Source organism: Chanos chanos, chromosome 15 (assembly GCF_902362185.1).
Source record: "Chanos chanos chromosome 15, fChaCha1.1, whole genome shotgun sequence".
In the NCBI taxonomy this organism is placed as follows: domain Eukaryota; kingdom Metazoa; phylum Chordata; class Actinopteri; order Gonorynchiformes; family Chanidae; genus Chanos; species Chanos chanos.
In genome coordinates, this window is record NC_044509.1 from 8200455 (window position 1) to 8223825 (window position 23371).

At 41.9% G+C, this 23371-nt stretch overlaps 3 protein-coding genes across 5 annotated transcripts; all 3 read right to left on the bottom strand.

Moving 5' to 3' along the window:
• Window positions 1-12216, bottom strand: LOC115828164 (protocadherin gamma-C5-like). Of its 3 annotated transcripts, XM_030792094.1 has the most exons (5): window positions 9608-12216; window positions 5027-5085; window positions 4241-4294; window positions 2884-2990; window positions 1-1752 (listed from the first exon to the last, which is right to left on the bottom strand). In XM_030792094.1, exons 1-5 carry the CDS (start codon window positions 12050-12052, stop codon window positions 1523-1525), a joined length of 2895 nt encoding a protein of 964 aa, XP_030647954.1. In that variant the 5' UTR covers window positions 12053-12216; the 3' UTR covers window positions 1-1522. The 3 variants fall into 3 exon arrangements, with proteins under 3 accessions (XP_030647954.1, XP_030647956.1, XP_030647955.1); XM_030792096.1 differs by lacking the exon at window positions 4241-4294; XM_030792095.1 differs by lacking the exon at window positions 4241-4294 and having other exon boundaries at window positions 1-1755.
• A 983-nt stretch (window positions 12217-13199) lies between these two features.
• On the bottom strand, window positions 13200-15650 carry LOC115828912 (protocadherin gamma-C5-like). Its single transcript, XM_030793010.1, has one exon. The coding sequence runs from the start codon at window positions 15648-15650 to the stop codon at window positions 13200-13202; it is 2451 nt and encodes an 816-aa protein (XP_030648870.1).
• Window positions 15651-16758: 1108 nt separating this feature from the next.
• On the bottom strand, window positions 16759-23358 carry LOC115828914 (uncharacterized). The gene is given in 2 exon segments (XM_030793012.1): window positions 16759-19247; window positions 20886-23358. Coding segments are annotated over 2 exon segments (4962 nt in total).
• Window positions 23359-23371: the final 13 nt, after the last annotated feature.

Here is a 23371-nt window from a genome sequence, read left to right on the forward strand (position 1 = left end):
TTTGTTTTTCTTTTTTAATTAAAACAGGGAAACATTCCAGTAGTAGCTGGCTTTGTGTGCCTCTAAAGTTTATACAGACTGGTTACATCTCTTATATACACTGGAGTGGAGGGTTGGTGCATTTGGGGTTATACTGAAACAAGGAGAGTGTTCATAACATTCCAATCTGTCTTCTTGCAGAGGTTAGTTTGGGAACTTCCACATAAAAGACTAATCATCAACTAAAAACAGTGCATTTCATTTAGTGAGCTCAGTGGCATTTTTGGACTACTGTGCAGAATCATGTTGGTGCTATTGGTTAGATTAAATTCTACGATTGTTCATTCAACACAATTTAGCATACACTGTTTATCCAATCACCTCCTATCCTTTTTTTTTTATCATCCCCAAATACTAGGCAGGGAGTTTAACACCCACCAACCCACAAACCGCCTCCCTAAGCACTTTTCCAAGGTTCTGTCACGTGTCCCATCCACTAAGACTACACAGACCCTGTCAGATTGACTCAAACTGTTGTACAACATCCATTTTATACTAAACCAACACTGATTCAATGTTTGGAAAATGCTTTTCATGTTTTAAAACAGGTCTAAAGCATCCATTACAGAGTAAAGTTCATGTAACAGGGACAAATGTTGTAAAATCATAAACCTAATATTAAACTCTGCTCTCTGTAGATACACACTTAGTGGCTTATCATGATGTAATGAGAGAACCTGATAACAATTCAATCTGTACTAATATGTACTATTCGAATGATTACATTTCAAAAGAATGGTGGGGTTTTACAATGTAAATCCTACCAGTGGTTCTCTTATTCTACAAACGACATCAGCTTTAGACTTAACCAGATCATTTTCCGTCATATCTTTTTCTCCTTTGTTTGACTGCATAGTTCTTCATCTTAATTTTCTGGTAAAAGTGGATCATGCAAAATGGTTTAGGAGCTATGGCACTTCCTCTTAAATAATCTAACAGCATCATTCTTGTAATCACATGAAGCATCTACTTTAAACGGATCACAAAAAAGCTTTAACATGAAAAAAAGATGGACAGATTTTTTTTTTGTCTGTTTGTTTGTTTGTTTGTTTGTTTTTTTATACGTTTTTTCTTTTCCTTTTTTCTGGTCGCACTATTTTACAGCACTAGGCCTTTAAACCCATTTTTAACTCGTTTTGGAATTACACCTGGAATCTGAACACATCTCCTTTTAGTTGTCTATTATGCCTATTAAAGTCCTACTTTAACAAAGGAAACAAAAAGCTCTATAAAAACAAAAACCTCTACCATAGCGAACAAGTTAGATTAGTAGCAATATACACTACTTATACATTGCTTACTAAACACAAAGATTAGAACTTTAAAACAAAACCTCTTCTGTTAAAATGATGCGTGTCATCACTAATTCACAACTTAAAGGATCTAATAATCTAACAAGGGAAACTCTGACAGATCATCAAAGGAGAACAGCTCAGATCCAGGAACACGGCCTCCGATAGCGACATTAATGATTACGCCCGCCTTACTTCTTGTCCTTCTTGGTTGGCTTCTTCTTGCTGGCAGGGGTCTGGGCAGCCTTTGGGGGCTCGGCTGGGGGCATGGCCTGGGGCGGGGGCAGGGCCTGCTGGGGCATCTGCTGCTGCGGATTGGCCGTCAGTGTGGCGGTGCTGCCCGGGATGTAGACGTTCTGTCTGTAGTCGGGGACGTACTGGGCGTTATAGCGAGGACCCAGAGTTGCGGTAGCTTCACTCACTTCTGAGGGGACGGGTACAGACAGAATTGGAGAGAAAGAGAGAGACAAAGAAAGAAAGAGAGAGAGAGAGAGAGAGAGAGAGAGAGAGAGAGAGAGAAGGAGGGAGGGAAGGAGGGAGAGAGGAAGCAAGGGGGGAAGGAAGGAGAAATAAAAAGGGGTTATAGCACGTTTGGTTCCGCACAGTAGCTATAATTCACACCCAGTCACTTGACTGCTGCATTGCAGTGGCCTGTTTTTGCAGTAAAGGAGTAAGCCTCTCCCCTCCCCCATGCATTACATATGCCAGAACATTCACTCATTCACACACGTCACTTTGACACTGTAAAACACACGGTGGATGCACAGAGCTGACTTCATACAATAGACACATTCTAATACAGCGTATCAAAGAGTTGTGCAAAAATGCAGAGGTAACAACTGATCCTGTCTCAGTTCTGCAAACTGCTCTAAAATGAGAGGAATCTTTTTCCTTGGGCATCAATGCTCTATGCAACATTAGGAACAGAGAACATTCAATATCGAAATAGAAAGAGAAACATTCATGGACAATACAGATTATTATAAACCATTATATTGCATACGCACAACACATTCATTTTAATATGTGTGCTCATATTCATGACCCATTTTTGCGGCCAAACGCAGAACTGTCTGTATCATTGCGGTATAGTTCTGTGTAACAGTTAATCTATTTAGCTGATAGTGTTTACTGAGAGAGTGTAGCGTTCAGTTACTGACTGCAGCTGTGAAACGGTGGAATAAAGAACCTTCTATCTGTCAAGCACTCCATGTTAGTCACTTAAGGCTTTGTGCATGCTCTGGTATACATAAGCTATGCACTGTGGATCAGTGGAAAGACCTTTTTTGTCTCTCTCTCTCTCTGTCTGTGCAATTACTGATGGAAGGACACCACTTGAACAGACTCACGTCCATTCATATATATATATATATAGACACACATCCTTACAGTTATCTCTGTAAGACTTTATGAATAACAGCTCAGTCTCTCTGCTTCTCTTCCTCTCTGTTTCTCTCTCTCTTTCTCTCTCTGGCAATGCATGAAGAGAGAATGCAATGGTACATGGATAGAGGGCGAGGGAGGAGGAGGGAGAGATTGATGTCAGACTCACCGTTGGCAGCAGCCATCAGAGCCTGGAGCTGTTCAGCTTCAGTAGGGGGGTTGGGCCAGGGTCCAGTGCCTGAGACAACACCTGCCTCCTCAGGACGCGCTCCAGCTCTGCACAACAGAGAAGGCGTTTTAGTCTACATGAACACATTTATACACGTTTTTAATCTCTTTCTCTTTCTCTCTGTTTCTTTAGCTCTGCTTCTCTTTCTTTCACTCTCTCTCTCTCTCTCTTTCTCTCCCTCTCTCTCACTCACTCACTCACACACACACACACACGCACACACGCACGCACACACGCACACACACACGCACACACACACACATGCAGTTTATGAGAATAGAGTCGCTGTGCTTCTAGCTGAGACAACCATTTTGTAGGAGAATCAGAAGCATTATAGTGCAGGCAGAAAATGGAGGTTTGAACCAGACAGAGCAGAAGTGGCAATGTAGCGTAGTCTAGTAACGCAGACAGACAGATAGGCTAGTTCACACACACACACACACACACACACACACACACACACACACACACACACACACACACACACACACACACACACTTTTACGCTCCAAACATTATATCTGTTCTATTCCTTAGTTCTCTGCCTTCAGTTACATTCTGATAAGCCACATACAGTGTAAAATGACAATTTGCTTAAAAGGATTATTTAACAGAAGCGTATCACTTTACTGGTTGTAGAATTCTGCTTTATTGCCATAATAAAAATTCAACTGGTGTGCTGAGATGCTTCACATAAAATTACAAACTACAAAGAAATATTACAAAGCTTTGTACTCATTTACAGAACTAAGGGGACATATAAAAAATAACTGATGGACAAATAGTTTGCCCTCATCTATATCTGCTACTCACCTGCGCATGCACACACACACACACACACACACACATACACAAACAAGAACAAAAGAAGGAAAGAAAGCACTACAGTAAAATGTGCTCTCATCTAAGGGCACAGACTACAAATATATCAATCAGATAACCTGTATTTCTATTTAAATACACAGGTAAAAGGATATTTCCATAAGCACAGTTAAACACAGTTAAACAATGCCTACAGAACCAGCTGAAAGTACTGACAGAATATGCATTCCACCGACTACATACATGCCTAAAAAAAAAAAAAAAGCCTCAACACCAACTTCACACAGCCAACTTAAAACGATGTTTTCACAGCTAAAATGCACATTGACATGTGGTTTGGGTACAGACTGGACAGTGTGCAACCAAGCTGGAGTACACGCAGCTCTATCAAACCTAGACATCTACTTCCACTACAGGGCTCCAAGCCTGGGGCCAAGCTTAATCATACACATCCAAGCCTCCTAGTCCACTCTACCTGGCCCTCTCGTATGGAGTCCATCTCTGCTGCATGGTGTGGTACCTGTGCTGGCTGAAACACAGGGATAGGAGCACGCAGCCATCACTCACTCACCTGCCGCCCAATCAGTACGAGACTGATATCAGTGTAAAGGCAGGGGGCCAGGCCTCGGAGTCTCATAACACAATGATAGCGTTTGATAGGTTATTGGGGTGAAATTTCCAGGAGTTCTGTGGCAAAGCCAACGTTGTTGCCATGTCTCTTGTTCTGAGGACAGATTAGCTTTATAGCTATCTACCCCCAGACTGAAATGATCATATGTAGAGCGTGGTCTCATGATAGTAGGAAACTCAACCCCAATCAAGAAACTGTTGCGCCCTTGCCTTGACTCGAACATTTCAATTGGATATTTTAGGTGTTCAGCAAAGAAAATCTTAAGTCATTCTACTCGTGCAGTATGTTAGAGGCATAAGAAGAAGAGTATCCATTTCTTTATAATATTATATTTCATTAAAAAGATTGATCAATATAAATAAAGAAAGATGACTATACTTAAAGTTATCCCAGGAAACTGAATTACCCAATCCTTAGTTCACTAAGCCAACTTTACGTTTAACATCATCCACCGCAAATGAGTATTTTCACCCATATGTAATGTCCAACCAAAGAAAAACAACCCACTGCTCTTATAGGCTCCTCCACAGAAGTATTTATATGCTAAATGTGAGGTATGGTTGCCTTTAAATTCTAATTAGAATATTCGATTAAATGTGACTGTGTACATAAGTAACTTCAGACACTCACCCACTTGGTCCAGGTCTCTGGTTCGGGGGTAAACGCCAGTCATTGTTAGGGGGCTTTTGCTGAGGAAAGAAGAGAATGATAATGGTCAGAAAATGCATTACAGTTTATTTGCAGGGAAGGAACGGACTTCAGTCTGGGACTCCATCTGTGATGCCATACAGATTTAGAATCCTAAGGAGCATTTTATTAAGGAGCAGTCACAATGTAGTCTCACACGATGCTTCAAATGCTCTTCAGTGTGTTCATTAAACAGTCATAGAAAAATATTACAGAGTAGCAGAGAGAGAGAGAGAGAGAGAGAGAGAGAGAGAGAAGATTAAGTAAGGTAGTAAAAAAATAGACCAAATCTGATTTGGAGTCAGAAGTTGAAGGAGGAATAGAGTATTAATAATTGAAAAATCCATTATGTCGCGAACACACATGAGTGCATCCTAACAATGGGACACATAGACATCCACACAAACCAATATTCCAGTTCACATCAACACAAAAGCCCGAGTCAAATCTAAAAAGAAATGTACTGAGCATTTGCGGTAACTAAAACAAAGTCAAAACAGTGGGTAATAGCCATTTTCCCTTGTCTTACAACAACTGGTGCAGGTGAAAGAATCTTGTTCATTCATGCTGTTTTTACGCTGCCTTTGCAGCTTCTGTTTCTGTTGATTTCTTAGTCCAGCACTATGCGAAACATCCTTCATTACAACACCACAGTCTTTGCCGTGAGCATCCATCTGCTCATTTATCTCAGTCCCAACTGAAGAAAAACACATGTAACTTTAACATCCCACATTACTGAACTTCTAAAATCCCAGGCAAAATTACACAGCAGTAGGTCAGATCTCGAGAGGCCGGGATTGCTCACATGTGGTCCTGATGTGGTAGCCTGAAAACAACTTTACTCCATCAGTCAGATGTGGGAAAAAAACTCCCTGCAGTGTATTTTCTCAAATCCTTTTTGTTCAATTATTCAAACAGACACACACACATATGGTGTTATTAGCCTGCAAGTAAGAATCCATTATTATGTCTGTTTGTATCTGAATGACTGAACAAAGAAGAGATTGGGCCAGTGAATGTAAAACATGGCATGACTCACTGAGACTGCAGCAAAGGGTCATATGGAAAGGTCACTGTAGGTCTTTGAAAAATGATAACAAACCAAGAAACTTCATTATACAAAACAACAGCCTTATGGATCTGAACAACTGGATCTGGAGTATTTCATTTTGGTTAGTGTGTCTTCTGTACATATAATGTGTAGCACATGCATGTACACACACACACACACACACACACATGCACGCGCGCGCGCGCGCACACACACACACACACACACGTGCGCACGCACACACACACACACACACACAGAGCTTCTTTCTTTTCATCTCCACATCTCTCTTTGCGGAAACACATGTTGGGTTTTCCTTTGAATCACCATCTGTTATATCACAGGAAGCCTCCTAGAGTGAGTCACCGTGCAGCTAGACTAAATATTCACCCACCTCCCAGGTACACCGCATTACAACACTACATTATGTGCCAAGAACAAGCCAAAAGTCATAAGTTACCTTTTTAATTTGTCATTGGTCATCCTGACAGAAAATCATCACAACTGTTTCATCATCAAATGTGCTTTTGCAGCCTACCAACAGTAGAGCATTACACTGAAGCTCCGTCTTTTGGGAATGCTCACCTCGATGACAGAATTTGTGAACAGTTTCTTGGAAAGTGTTAAGCTCAAGCCATTATGGGGTGTCTTAACAAACACAAAGTCACTCCTGCTGGAGATGGTGGAGAAGCAAGGTCTATATGTACGTTTGCCAGGATCCCGGGACTCCCCTACAACCTCCATGTATCTTATAGGACCATCTGTGTTCAGCTGCAAATGAAGGTCTTGGTGTTGGTGCTGATGGACAGCATGCTTGAAGCAGAGGTAGCGAGAAAGACAGGTCAGGTGACCACGCCGGCCCAGCCAGTGCATCAACAGAGCTGTGAAGGTTAAGAGGGACACGACCGTAATACAGGACACAGAAACTATCAGGTAGAGAGTCAGGTCAGAGCCAGCTCCCTGTTTTGGGGAGGAGCTTCGACGTTCAGCAGAAATATCTGAGTGTTTCTCAGCCACTGTGACGTTGACAGCCACATTTGTAGAGAGTGAAGGGTTGCCATTGTCCTGCACTGCAATGATAAGACTGAACACAGATCTGTTATCCTCCTGTTCCAACCTACGGGCCAAGCGCAGCTCTCCTGTATGAGCTCCAATGTGGAATAGTCCTGCGTCCTGACCAGACAGACTGTAGAATAGCCAAGCGTTGTGCCCGCTGTCACTATCTATACACGTTATCCGATTGATCAGGTGCCCTGTGCCAGCAGAGCTGGGCACAATGAACTGCAGAGTCCCATCTGGGGGAAGTGCAGGATATATGAGGGCAGGAGTGTGGTCATTTTCATCTTTTACGAACACATGCACAGTGGTGTTGGAGCTCCGTGCCGGAGTTCCTGCGTCACGAACCTGCACCAGGACCTGAAACGCATTCATCCGCTCATGGTCGAGGGTTCGCAAGGCATATATATCACCTTTCTTAGCATTTATGTACACGTACGATGACACGTGAGAACCGTGAATCTCACTGTCCAAGATGGAAAAGGAGAGACTGGAGTTTTCACCCATATCTGGGTCAAAAGCAGACACAGTCAGAAGGGGAGTGTTGGGAGCATTGTTCTCTGATATATCCACTGAGTAGGAGGGCTGTGAAAAGACTGGGGCGTTGTCATTTACATCTGAAAGACGAACGACAAAGGACTCTTGCGAGGAACGGGGAGGGGAGCCTGAGTCAGTGGCTATCACAGTGATGGTGTATTCAGCTACAGACTCCCTGTCCAGAATGCCATCTGTCATCAGGGTGTAGTGTTCCTCAAATGGGTAGCTCAGCCTAAAAGGCAGCCCATGCGGTATGCTCACATTGATATGCCCATTTTCCCCTAAATCCTCATCTTTTACACTAATTATTGCAATCACACTACCCGGTTCCACATCCTCATTCAGCACCTGCGTCAAGGAATTGATAGTAATGACTGGTGTGTTGTCATTTATATCAATGATCTCCACCTTTATGTTGCAGGAACTCTCCATTGCAGGGGTTCCCCTATCCTTTGCTTGAATTGTGATGTCATGAACGCTTATCAATTCATGATCCACCATGCCTGTCACTCGCAATTCACCTGTCCTGGAATCCACACTGAAAAGGTTCAGGACATGCTCAGAGGTGTACTTATCAAAAGAGTAGGATATTTCCCCATTCAAACCATGATCAGCATCAGAGGCATTTAGTACTGTTACTAATGTTCCCGGGGGTGAGTTTTCTAACAATTTCACCCTCTGTGCTGTTTGTTCAAACTCGGGAGCATTGTCGTTAACATCCAGAACGTTTATCAGAATGAGAGTCGTTCCAGATTTCTCGGGTTTACCACCATCTATTGCTGTTAGGACTAACCGGAATTCGTTCTGCTTTTCTCTGTCGATAGGTTTATCCAATACTAAAACAGGAAATTTGCGACCGTCACTTTTAGTTTCGACTTTCAAAATGAAACAGTCGTTTGAACTAAGTGCGTAAGTGCGTAGTGAGTTTGTACCCACGTCATAATCCTGTGCACTCTCCAAACGGAACGTAGTTCCCGGAGCAGCCGCTTCAGAAACCTCCAGAGAGGTATTCTTAGTCTGGAACAGCGGCTCGTTGTCGTTGACATCCAAAATTTCTATGACTACACTATACATTTCTAATGGATTCTGTAGCAAGATCTGAAGGCGTAGATAACACGTCAAACTTGCCCCACATATACTTTCTCTGTCCAGTGTTTGTGTTATTACTAATGCTCCGCTGGCTAGGTCCACGTTAAAGTATTTGGCATGGGAATCGGAGACGATACGAAGGTTCCGGTAAATTGTCTTTCGAGGGTCCATATCCAGATCTTTAGTTATGTATCCAACAACAGTTCCCGGTGTGAGCTCTTCCCAAACAGAATAAGTTAAATCAGCACCACTTGTTGCAAAGAACAAAGAATGTAGTATAAGCGGTATCATCAGCCATCCAGAGGACCTTTTCTTTTGCTGTGCACTTTCCATTGTCAACTTTATAGATTCTTGGGAGAGGGAACATCCCATTTAGTGCAACAACTCCTAACTTATCTAACAAAACTAATACATGTTGGCTATTCTGATTTCGTCATTAGTTCTGAAGTTGAGCGAAAAGCTTGAAGTTCAGGCATAGCCTACTTCCACTCTTGTTCATACCCTGCACTGAAATGACTCAACCTTTTTTACCAAGAGGAGGTGGGAGAGAGGTACAACAAAGAGAGGGTTCATCTATTGGGAGGCGAAGTTCTGCTCCGATTACACTCCAATAAGAAACAAAGACAGGCAGCTTCTTTGAGAAGAGGCACAACTGCGCTCTCTCTCTCGCTCTGCACACGCGCGCGCACACACACACACACACACACACGCACACACACAAATAAATAAATAAATAAAAATAAAACAGTTAACTCAGCTGAGGAAAAATTATTTTCTTCCTGTTTGCTCACCTGTTGACTCTCGAACGTCCACGTGCTGTCTGGCAAAGACGCATCAAGCACGTTTAGATCCTTAAAATCAATGGTGCTGCTGGGTTTAACGAGAGTAAAGTCACTGAATTCTGACAATGGAGAGAGACAGGACCCGAAGGACTGACTCTGAGACAACATGTCACCTCCTAAGACCTCCACATATTTTATAGGCCCATCAGTGTTGAGTTGGATCTGGAGGTTTCTATTGGGATTTTTGTATCCATCAGTATCTGATCGTCTGATGCAACAACTCGTCCGTCCGTTGCCATTTCTAGCGCATTTCACGAGTAAAATGACAAATGTTAGACAACATAACACCGACACTGCAGCCAGAGAAATGATCAAGTAAAACGTGATTTTAGAGCTTTTTTTGGTGCCATCAGTCCTTCTTTGATCTATGTCTGAAACGGGCTCATGAAGTCCCTCCTCTAACAGTATGTCCACAGTGACTGTGCTTGACTGGACTGGTTCTCCATTGTCTCTTATTTCTATAAGTAATCTCTGAGAGGTGTCATCCTGCTCGGAAACTGAGCGTTTAGTCCTCACCTCCCCTGTATGTAGATTGACAATGAACAGAGACATGTCCGTAGCTTCCAAAAGCCTATAGAACATCCAAGCATTGTGACCTGAGTCAGCGTCCACTGCCGTTACCTTAGTAACGAGGTGTGCTACCTTTGCGTACCGGGGCATTCTCTGATGAGAGACAGAGCCCATGACTGCAGAGGGATAAATGACAACTGGAGCATTGTCATTCTTATCCAGAATAAAAACATGAACAGTAGCATTACTACTTAGAGATGGAGAGCCTTGATCTTTTGCCTGCACCAGAATTGAAAACATCTTCATTTTCTCGTAGTCAAATGAATGCATACTGAAAATACTTCCGTTCTCTGAGTTAATATAAACGTAAGACGATATGGAAGCGCCCTGAATCTTAGAGTCCAGGATAGAGTAGGTTATTTTGGCATTTTGTCCGAAATCCAAGTCTGAGGCTGAAACCGAGCATATTAGAGTACCTGGGATGTTATTTTCTGTTAAGTATACATTATAGGAAGTATCAGAAAACACTGGTGGGTTATCATTAACATCAAGAATACGAACAGGTACAATAGTTTTGCTGCTCAGAGGAGGGGAACCAGAGTCAAATGCAATGACTTCTATGTTATACTCAGGGAACACTTCCCGGTCTAAAACCCCATTGGTTACCAAAGAATAGCTATTAGAAAAAGACGGCTTCAGTATGAAAGGATATTCCGGATGAATTTGCAACACGATCTGTCCGTTGGCACCGGAATCAATGTCTCGTGCGCTAATCAAAGCTACCACGGTGCCACTTGGTGCGTCCTCACGTACAGGATTTGGCTGAGAAGTCAATACTATTTGAGGAGGATTGTCATTCACATCAGATACTTCTATTTGAACTGTGCAGTGGCCCTCCATCTCAGGCACACCCTTGTCCTTCGCACTGATCTCTATATTGTAACTGGGGATATTTTCATAATCCAGCTCCCCAACTAGAGTAATTTCTCCGGAGTCTGGATCAATGTGAAACAATGTACGAACAGCATTAGGGGTATGTTCCCCAAAGGAATACTGTATTTCGCCATTTAGGCCCTCGTCCAAATCCATTGCATCAACCTTGAGAAAAGACGTACCCTTTGGAGTATTCTCTGGAACAGCAACCTTGTATACTGATTTTTTAAATACTGGATTATTATCATTGTTGTCGAGCACCGTAATGTTTATCTGTGAAGTTCCAGACCGAACTGGATTTCCACCGTCCAGGGCAGTCAATAATAGACGGTGCACAGCCTTCTTCTCGCGGTCAAGGGCTTTCTCTAGAACAAGTTCTGGTATTTTTCTACCGTCTCCAAGATCCTTTATTTTCAAACTGAAACATTCGTCGCTACTTAATGAGTATGATTTTAATGAGTTACTGCCAACGTCGGGGTCTTGTGCGCTCTCTAAAGGGAAACGGACACCGGGAACAGTAGACTCTGCTATTTTCAAAACGCGATCCTTTGACTGAAAATGTGGGAAATTGTCATTGATATCCTGAATTTCTACATCCACTCTATAAAGCTGAAGAGGGTTCTCGATTACAACTTCTAGTTGCAGCAAACAATTTGTATTTTGTCCACAAAGCTTCTCCCTGTCGATTCTGTCGTTTACCACCATTTCGCCCTTTCTCAAATCCACACTGAAATACTGCTTACCTGCTTCGGAGACTATTCGCAATTTACGATCATAAATCTCTGACATTTTCAAGCCCAAATCTTTAACGATATTTCCAACAACAGAACCCACATTAAGCTCCTCTGGAATTGTATACCGTGTCTGCGCTTCTGTGTTATTCCACAAAAGGAAGAAGCGCATGAGCCAGAGTAAGTGCCATTTCCAACCTCCAAATCCCGTCCTCTTCATGATTTTATTTCTGTTTATTTGAAATGTACGGTACACTGCGCAGTTGAATATAACCGAACATTATAGATGTTTCCAAATAAAGAGTTTCGATAAAGCCTTTGGCCCTAGATTCATATTAATATCCATTATGTCTTTGCGACGGTAGCGCATCCCCGTCCCCCTGGTCGTGAGCTTTGTACTGCTAACGGAACGAACGAGGAGGCAGTAGATCTCTCTTTAAAATCCCGCATGTTATTGGTGCACCGAGAGAATGTTCATCGTCCAATAGAAAAGGAGGTGTCACTTAAAGACGCACTCTATGTTACCAAGTAAAACGCCAGTGAATAATACTGAAAACACGGACTGAGACAGATGAGTGACATCACACAATTTAGTCATACTGATTTGCAAGCTGATGCAACCACAACCTAAATAGCCTCTCTATGGTTACGCCATGCTGCTAATACTCACCCAAACAGACAAAGAACAGGAAATGGTATGTGTGGTGCAATTAAATGAGTAATACAGTAATATAGGGCAAATAACATTTTTCATAGAAAACTTTTCATAGCAACGGTCATAAAAATGAGTTTTATCTGATTTCAAATAAGCTTGCCATATTATTCCCCATCATTCATCTCATCCCCACTGGGCACCCATATAACAAATGCTGGCATCCCTAAAGACTAAAATTTCTGATCACTTTCAAAAATAAGAACTTAAAGGCATGACTTAACCCACAAATTATATTATTCTGCATCCCACATTATCCCGAAGAATACTTGAGTGCATATGTTCATTGTAATCCTCATAAATGCTTTAAATAGAAATATTTTAAAGGACTTGGGTGCATTGTAATGGATTTGAGTTTAACTGCTTTCACAGATCTAGTTTTTGTTATTTTGGGTGCAGACAATCTGCCTTGGTCTTGTTGTGGGAATATGAACCATTCCCTGCACTGCTTTTTCAAGACTTTCACATTTCTCTTTGAGGAGGCCAGTCTTAGCAAACAAGTTTTCTGATGACAGGACAAACCATGGTATATTTGTGCAAATTGCTAGTCAGAGTGACTACCATACTACACACTGACAACAATAACCCAAAGAGTGAGAAAAAGAGAGGCTCACTTGTTACTCATTAAAAACATTGGGGACAAGGGTTTTGAATCTTAGCTCACCTGCTGACTCTCAAATGTCCACGCGCTGTCTGGTAAAGATGCATCAAGCACATTTATCTCCTTAAAGTCAAGAGTGCTACTGGGCTTAACGAGGGTGAAGTCACTGAATTCTGACAGTGGAGAGAGACAGGACCCAAAAGACTGACTTTGAGACAACATGTCACCTCCCAAGACCTCCACATATTTTATAGGCCCATCAGTATTCAGCTGTATCTGCAGGTTTCTGTTGGGATTTTTGTATCCATCACAATCTGTCCGTCTAATACAACAGACACCTCTACTCCTCTTAGCACATTTTATCAGCAAGACGACAAATGTCAATAATGACAAAACAGACACCAAAGCTAAAGAGATGATCAAATAGAGAGTTATCTTTCCACTTTTGTTATTAGAAACTGGTGCTGTCTGAGAGTTGTCTAACATTGGCTCATGAAGTCCCTCCTCTAACAGTATATCCACGGTGACTGTGCTTGACTGGACTGGTTCTCCATTGTCTCTTATTTCTATAAGTAATCTCTGAGAGGTGTCATCCTGCTCGGAAACTGAGCGTTTAGTCCTCACCTCCCCTGTATGTAGATTGACAATGAACAGAGACATGTCCGTAGCTTCCACAAGTCTATAGAACATCCAGGCGTTGTGACCTGAGTCAGCGTCCACTGCCGTTACCTTAGTAACGAGGTGTCCTACCTTTGCGGACCGGGGCATCCTCTGATGAGAGACAGAGCCCATGACTGCAGAGGGGTAAATGACAGCGGGTGAATTATCGTTTTCGTCCAGGATAAAAACATTAACAGTTGCATTGCTACTAAGTGACGGTGAGCCGTGGTCTTTTGCTTGTACAATGATTTGGTACCTTTTCCATTTTTCATAATCAAACGAGCTCATGCTATAAATAGTTCCATTTTCAAAGTTGATATAAAAGTACGATGTTGCTGGAGCTTGTTGGAGTTTCATGTCCACAATCGAATAGGAGACCACAGCATTTTTATCTTGGTCAACGTCAGTGGCAGATACAGAAAAAAGTGAGGCACCAGCGGGGACATTTTCCTTAATGTAAACGTCATACGAAGGCTGCGAGAAAACTGGAGCGTTGTCGTTCACGTCTAATATTTTGATATTAATATGTTTTATACTTTTCAGAGATGGAGAGCCAAAATCAGCGGCTATTATCTCTATCTTAAATTCTGGAGTAATTTCTCGGTCTAAGATGTACTCTGTCACCAATGAGTAATGATTGTCAAAAGATGCCTTCAGTTTAAATGGAACGCCCGGTGATAGACTGAGATCAACTTTACCATTACTGCCTGAGTCTAAATCCTTAACGTTTATCAAAGCTACAACGGTTCCAACAACTGCATTTTCTGCCACAGGACTGTGTAAGGACGTTAAAATAATCTCGGGTTCGTTGTCATTTTCATCAAGAATGTCTATCTGAACCGAAGAATGACCCTCCAGTTGTGGATTACCTTTGTCCTTAGCACAAACATCAAAAGTGTACAATTTCATGTTTTCATAATCTAATTTCCCTAATACCGATATTTCTCCCGTCTCAGCGTTAATTTGAAAAGAATTTCTAACAGAATCCGACGTGTGCGCACCGAAAAAATACAGTATCTCACCATTGGGTCCCTCATCAAGGTCGTTGGCTTTTATGGTCACCACACTTAACCCAACCTCGGCATTTTCGTGCACAGATACTTTATATGTCGTCATTTCAAATTTTGGCTCATTGTCATTGTTATCTTGAACAATTATCTCTATTAAAGCTGTTCCAGATTTTACAGGATCTCCACCGTCTAGTGCGGTCAAAACAATTTTATGAACGGACTGCTTTTCCCTGTCTAAGGTTTTATTCAAAATCAGCTCTGGCACTTTTCTTCCATCTTTGAGCGTTTTAACATTTAATCGAAAATATTCACTATTGCTTAAGGTATATGACCTTAAGCTATTTCTACCAACATCAAAATCTTCGGCACTCTCCAGTGGAAAACGAGCTCCGGGGGCTATGGATTCTGCTATTCTTAATATTCCATCCTTAGTGTGAAATACTGGTGAATTGTCATTTATGTCTTGTATTTCTATCTCCACACGATGCAGCTCTAACGGATTCTCTATAACGACCTGTAATGGCAAGACACAGCTCGCGATTTGACCGCACAGGCTCTCTCTATCAATTCTGCCTTTCACGACCAGCTCACCCTTTCCCGATTCGACACTGAAGTACTGTCCGCCAGACTCCGAAGCAATCCTCAAATTACGACCTGCGATATCAGAAATTTCCAAACCAAGGTCTTTCGCGATATTTCCGACAACAGAGCCTTCCGTCAGTTCTTCTGGTATAGTGTAACGAATTTGAGCTCCAACTATATTCCACAGAAATGTATTTCTTAGCAGCCAAAGCGCTGCCCATTTCCATTCCCGGTGCCTCTTGTTGTTTCTCATTTCACTGGTGCGTTTGCGTTCTCCATTAATTTGAGTTCAGTTTGCATTAACTGGTTAAAATATTAGTCTTCACGTGAAATTACAAAAACAGCTCAAAAAATGTGTAGCGGTCAAAAACATTATAGCCATTTTCGTCGTGTGCATCCTCTGTTTTGGCAGCCTTTATCATTATCCCGCTGCGGTGGAATAAAGAGGGAGTAGATCCCTTCCTAGAGGCCTGCTCATCATTGGTGCAAAGCACATCTCCCCCTTGTCCAATGGATGGCAAGATATCTCTTAAAGGCGTACAAAGCCCACTTTTTGAGTACAAAGCTACCATGTACAACTCATAGAATAACTATTTGTGGTTAGCTATATAAGTTGATACGTGTACATCTTTGTTCCAAACAGAGCTCTGGTTACACATGCACTCCCCCTGTCCCACCCCCAACACTTACATTAACTACTCAATATCAAAAAAGACTCAAATCTCGGAGACCACAAATTGCAAAACAAGTTCGTTACATCGCAATAAATACACTTAACAAAACACGCTCTGAACATTTCATACAGTTATCAGTTTCGCTATGTCTATCCAAAAAATACGGCGCACATTTGAGAACAGCGTATGTGAAAAGAATGAGAGAATTTCTGAAGTAAGATTATTTTTTTGACTCATACTGGCAACTAACAGTACATGGGAAGGAATGTCGCTGTCCACAAAGGTGGTGCTGAAATGGCTCTGTCTTTACCGCGCGCGCTCTCTCTCATTCACACACACACACACACACACACACACACACACACACACACACACACAAATACATGCAGATTCACACACACACACACACACACGCACACACACACACACACACACACACACACACACACACACACACACACACACAACACAACAACAAAAATCAAGTTCCACTGGATAATGTGCAGTCTACTAGTAGGCATTCTACAAACTATACACTGAAAATTCAGCATCATACGATCATATGTCCTAAAGACAGCTTAATCTAACTAATTTTGTGAATTCTGAGGATCTGACTTTCGATTGTGAAATCGTGTAGGGTAACACTGATCCAGTGACATACTTTGCAAAACTGCCTGTTTTAAAGGTTTAAATCGTTTGTCTCACCTGCTGACTCTCGAATGTCCAGGCGTTGTCTGGTAAAGACGCATCAAGAACGTTTAACTCTTTAAAATCTATTGTGCTGCTGGGTTTAACGAGGGTAAAGTCACTGAATTCTGACAGTGGAGAGAGACAAGATCCGAAGGATTGACTTTGAGACAACATGTCACCTCCTAAGACCTCCACGTACTTTATAGGCCCGTCCGTGTTGAGTTGGATCTGGAGATTTCTGTTGGGGTTTTTGTATTCATCTGAATCAGATCTTCTGATACAACAACTTGTCCTTCCCTTGCTACTTTTAGCACATTTAATTAGCAAAATGACAAATGTCAACACAGACAACACGGATACGGACGTCAGAGAGATAATCAAGTAGAGTGTGATTTTAGTGCCTTTTTTGGTGTCTGCATTTCTCTGCTGAACGTCTGCAATGGGTTCGTGAAGCCCTTCTTCTAAGAGTATATCAACAGTGGCTGTGCTGGACTGGACTGGCTGTCCGTTGTCCTTTATCTCTATTAACAATCTTTGAGAGGAGTCATCCTCCTCGGAAAACGACCGTTTAGTCCTTATTTGACCTGTATGTAGATTTACACTAAACAAAGACATGTCCGTAGCCTCCACAAGTCTATAGAACATCCAGGCGTTGTGACCTGAGTCAGCGTCCACTGCCGTTACCTTAGTAACGAGGTGTCCTGCTTTAGCGGACCTGGGCATTCTCTGATGAGAGACAGAGCCCATGACTGCAGATGGATAAATGACAGCAGGGGCATTGTCGTTCTGATCCAGAATAAAAACATGAACAGTTGCGTTGCTGCTAAGTGACGGAGACCCATGGTCTTTCGCCTGCACCTGAAACTTAAACATCTTTATTTTCTCGTAGTCAAACGAATGCATGCTGAAAACGGTTCCATTCTCTGAGTTGATGTAAACAGAAGACGATGTGAAGCCATCTTGAATCTTTGAGCCCAAAAGAGAGTAGGAGAGTTTTGCGTTTTCCCCCAGATCTGGGTCAGTTGCTGTCACCGAGCATAATATTGACCCGGGGACGTTGTTTTCTTTGATGTACATCGTGTACAGATATTGTGAAAATATAGGAGGATTGTCATTAACATCCATGACATCTACCGTTATTACAATTTTCGACTCAAGCGGTGTGGATCCAGAATCCTTTGCCGTAATCTCAATGTCATATGTTGGAAATGTCTCGCGATCTAAATATGAGTCGGTGACCAATTCAAAATAATTGGAAAATGAAGGCTTCAGTATGAATGGTAAATCTGACGGTATGCTTAAGTGAACTTTTCCATTGTCTCCAGAATCACTGTCTTTCGCGCCAATTAAAGCAACAACAGTGCCAAGCGCTGCGTCTTCCCTCACCGGTTTTGGGAGAGATTTCAAAAGAATTTCTGGGACATTGTCATTCACATCCACTAGTTCGACCTCTACACTGCATAGACCATCTAAAGACGGAGTGCCTTTGTCTGAAGCAAGAACATCAAATCTGAACAATTTGTTCGATTCAAAATCTAAATCACCTTTGACCGTAATTGCGCCCCTCTCTGAATCAATAGAGAACACATTTTTAATAATTTCGGGGGTGTTTGTATCAAAGGAATACACTACCTGGCCATTTTCAGCATCGTCAGCATCTACAGCTCTCACAGTCAAAACCACTGTTCCATGCGGAGTGTTTTCTGCCAGTTTCACATCGTAAGAAGACGTTTCAAATACAGGTATATTATCGTTACTATCTTGGACCTGAATCGTGATCTCTGTCGTGCCAGATTTTGCAGGATTTCCACCATCTACCGCGGTCAATAATAAACTGTGAGATGACTGTTTCTCTCGATCTAATGCTTTTTCTAGAACTAGCTCAGGGACTTTGGTTCCATCTTTACTAGTTTTTACGTTCAAAACAAAATATTCGTTTTTACTAAGTAAATAAGAATGCAAAGAGTTGGACGCTATGTCAAGATCTTTTGCAGATTCTAAACGTAGTCTTGCTCCTGGTATTTTCGACTCCTCCACATTAAGTACTATATGATTATTCGGAAAGACTGGAGCGTTATCATTAATATCCTGTATGTCAATTTCAACACGATGCATCTGTAATGGATTTTCAATGATGGTCTCCAAAGTTAGAATACAGCTTGTACTTGATCCGCATATATGTTCCCTGTCTATTCTCTCAGCGATCATAAGATCTCCCCTTCTTAAATCAACGCCGAAATACTGCTTACCATAGTCTGTAGCTATTTGCAATTTACGATCAGAAATGTCAGCCAGTCCCAAACCCAGATCTTTTGCAATATTCCCAACCACGGAACCCACTTTTAGTTCCTCGGATATGGAGTAACGAATCTGCGCATCTATTGTATTCCAAAGGAGACACAGAAATCCCAGCGCTTTCCATTGAAATCGTCTTTTCGGAATTAGTGTTTCCATTTCCACAAATGTGCACTTAGACAAAACTTTGTCTTTAAATTCATCGCAAAATAGCAGGAGGCTGTGTTTCTTACAGGATAGCTGGTGTGAACGAAGCACCGTCGATGGTTAGTAATGCCACTGTGATGACTTTGTCGAGGGGAGGGAGTAGATCTCTTTGCACAGTTCTACACGGCATTGGTGCATTACGCTTCCGTACTAGATTATTAGTGGAAGAGGAGCAGCGTCTTAAAGACACAGAACACCAAATGTGTGAGTCAAAGATTTTAAAGAGCCAGTAATTCAACATTTCAAAGTGAAACAAATTTCCACACATTTCATGGAGAATAGCCTCTGCCTGAAGCGTTAAAATACAGTATTTTGATGAAATACGTTTTCGATAATGAAAAGGTCCCCAGTGCCTCAGTCAAGGAATGGCACGAATATATTGCGCGGATATTATTATTATTATTATTGTTATTATTATTAATATTGTTGTTGTTGCTGTTGTTGTTATTAATTTATTTGATATGTACATAACTTACTTAACAAGTGTGCAAATGTTTGTCAAATACCTGCATACTAGTTTCCTTCTTGGTATTTTGGTCAGACGTGCAGAAGCACTTTCAACACAGACAGACACGATCTGAGTATCAGATGCGGCCTACTTCCATACTTATTTAATATTACCACTGTAAAGATTTAAACTACTTTTCTTAAACGCAGAGAATGTGCACTGAGCAGATATTACCCGTAACTGAAATGCACAGGGGCAGATACTTCCACTTAAAGGGTACACTGAAGAGCTACAGCCTTCATTTGTAGAACATTTCACATAGTCATTGACTGGTCACAGATTTCGTTCGAATGAAGATAGCAAAAATAGCCTTTGGCCTCTAGGAGGGGAGATGGTGCTATCATTTCTTCCTTTGACATCAACGGCATCACTGAGCGGAAGTATTAGCAATTCAGAAGCCAGAAGCTACCCCAATATCCTAAACCAAGTCGTGGAGTTGTGAACACACCGTTCACTGGCCTTGCATTGATTAATGGGTTGTTCCCTCCTCTCCTGTCACATGCCAAAAGTCACAGGTAGGTAAGCGATTTGTCGTTATTACATTTCATGGAATGCGATTTTTTGTGGCTGTAAACTGATTTGTGCTGATGGGGTGACTGAATGTGACTGAATGAAATTCTTGGCGATTAATTTGTATACTTGTGTAATTATCAACGGGTTTAATTGTAAAGTTGGTCTTAGGCTAATTTGCGGCTATTCGTGGATACAACATGAATGAGTGACGCAATGTTAAGTCTCTAAGGGGTACCTAAGAGTGGAACCTGAGGCGAAGGCGCATGTCTAGGTTAACTTTTTCTTTTCCAAAGTGAAGTTTCACTGGTCTAAAAAGAATAGCTGTCAAAAATTAAAATTGGTGTGTGTTAATTGTGAGAGTGTGCATGGCGAATTGTCAGTATGGCTTCTCATTGTATGGGTTTGAGATCCTGAATTCAACTAATAAGCATATTTCTATGTCGTTGCAAGTGACAAAATACGCATGTCTAGGTCAGACGCATCTCTTTGCTTGGGAAAAAACGCAAAGACAAAATAACCACGGTAATCACAAAAGGCAATATAGCCCTGATAATATGTGGAAACATACGAATAGTTCGGAAACAAGACCTCTGATGACTACAATTTAGAAAAAGAAATCTTTTTCAACTTCTCACCTGCTGGCTCTCAAACGTCCAAGCGCTGTCTGGTAACGACGCATCAAGCACGTTTATCTCCTTAAAGTCAAGAGTACTACTGGGTTTAACTAGGGTGAAGTCACTGAATTCTGACAATGGAGAGAGACAGGACCCGAAGGACTGACTCTGAGACAACATGTCACCTCCTAAGACCTCCACGTATTTTATAGGTCCGTCGGTGTTAAGCTGTATCTGAAGGTTTCTGTTGGGATTTTTGTAATCATCGGAATCAGATCGTCTGATACAACAACTCGTCCTCCCCCTGCTGCTCTTAGCACACTTCACTAGTAAAATAACAAATGTAAACAAAGATAAGACCGACACAGACGCTAAAGCAATGATCAAGTAGAAAGTGATTGCAGTGTCTTTTGTGGTTTCTGCAGCTTTCTGCCGAATGTCTGCAATGGGCTCGTGAATCCCGTCTTCCAGCAATATGTCCACAGTGACTGTACTTGACTGAGCTGTATCTCCATTGTCTTTTATCTCTACTACTATTCTCTGAGAAGACTCATCCTGCTCGTAAACAGCTCTTTTAGTCCTCACCTCTCCGGTATGCAAATTTATACTGAACAGAGACATGTCTGTAGCCTCCACAAGTCTATAGAACATCCAAGCGTTGTGACCCGAGTCAGCGTCCACTGCCGTAACCTTAGTAACGAGGTGTCCTGCTTTAGCAGTCCGGGACATCCTCTGATGAGAGACAGAGCCCATGACTGCAGATGGGTAAATGACAGCAGGGGCATTGTCGTTCTGATCCAGAATAAAAACATGAACAGTTGCGTTGCTGCTAAGTGATGGAGAGCCGTGGTCTTTTGCCTCCACTTGGAACCGAAAAATCTTCGATTTTTCATAGTCAAATGAGTGCATACTGAAAACGCTTCCGTTATCCGAGTTTATGTAAATATATGAAGATACAGATACATCTTGAAATTTGGATTCCAAAATAGAATAGGATATTTTTGCATTGTCTCCTGTGTCTGGATCAGAGGCGGATACTGAACATAGTATTGATCCAGGGACACGGTTTTCTTTGACATAAACTGTATATAACTGTTGAGTGAAGCGAGGGGGGTTGTCATTGACATCTAAAATATCAACAATAATCTGCTTTTCAGACGTTAGACGCGGGGAGCCGGAGTCAGCCGCCATTATCTGTACAGTATATGCAGAGTGTTGCTCTCGATCAAGTGTTTTGTCTGTGACCAGAGCGTAATGATTTGAAACTGTTTGCTTTAAAGTAAAAGGTAAATCTGATTGTAAACTCAGCTCAACGTTCCCGTTGTCTCCGGTGTCTAAGTCTTTGGCACTTATTAAAGCCACGACAGTTCCAACAGGAGCGTCTTCGCGCACTGGCCTGGGTAAAGATTTTAATACGATTTCTGGTTTATTGTCATTTACATCTAAAATATCTAAATGGACACTACATATGCCTTGCATTGGAGGCGTACCTGTGTCTGTAGCAAGAACATCGAATTTAAACGAACTACTCGCTTCATAATCTATTTCATCAGTTACTTTTATTTCGCCTGTGACAGCGTCAATAGAAAATAGATTCTGTAATATTTCTTGTGTGTGAGGTCCAAAGGAATACCGTATTTCACGGTTAGCGCCTTCATCTGGGTCTACAGCCCTGATGGTAACAACAACTAGTCCTCTCGTTGTGTTTTCTTCTAGTTGTATGTCATAGGACGCCTTTTCACAAACCGGTGCATTGTCATTATTGTCAAGCACTTTAACATTGATCTCTGTTGTCCCTGATCTTGCAGGATTTCCACCATCTATTGCCGTTAAAAGGAGGCGGTGTTGTGGCTGTCTCTCCCTGTCCAGGGACTTCTCTAACACTAGCTCTGGAATTTTATTCCCATCCTTTTCTGTTTTTACATCCAGCACAAAATGTTCATTTTTGCTTAGTGTATACGTGCGCAAAGAATTTGAGCCGACGTCTGAGTCTTGTGCAGATTCCAAACGAAATCTCGCCCCAGGTGCAGTGGATTCAGCCACGTTTAAAATATTTTCATTGTTTTGGAACACTGGAGCATTGTCATTTATGTCAAGTATTTGGATTTCGACACGATGCAGTTGTAAGGGATTTTCTGTAATTGCTTCCAAAGGAAGAATGCAGCTGACGCTCTGCGCACACAAAATTTCTCTGTCAATTCTTTCTTTTACGAGTAGCTCGCCCTTTTCCAAATCCACACTGAAATACTCCTTACCAGACTCGGAAGCAATCCGCAACATACGATGTGAAATTTCAGAGACTCCCAAACCAAGATCTTTGGCGATATTTCCAACGACTGAATGCGCTTTTAATTCCTCTGGAATGGTGTAACGAATCTGCGCCTCGGTTGTGTGCCATAGAAGCAGTAGATAAAGGAGCATCATCCGTCTGCAACGCACTATTCTCGCGAATGTTTCCATTTCCACGAACGAT

Bases quoted from the DNA above. Each gene is read 5' to 3' on its own strand.
- LOC115828164 (XM_030792094.1), bottom strand. From the start codon at position 12,052: ATGAAGAGGACGGGATTTGGAGGTTGGAAATGGCACTTACTCTGGCTC. The intron at 4,295-5,026 runs GTGAGTGTCTGA...CCTGTGTTTCAG, and splicing joins CAGAGACCTGGACCAAGTGG to CCAGCACAGGTACCACACCA. The intron at 2,991-4,240 runs GTAGAGTGGACT...TCTGTTGTGCAG, and splicing joins ACTCCATACGAGAGGGCCAG to AGCTGGAGCGCGTCCTGAGG.
- LOC115828912 (XM_030793010.1), bottom strand. From the start codon at position 15,650: ATGAGAAACAACAAGAGGCACCGGGAATGGAAATGGGCAGCGCTTTGG.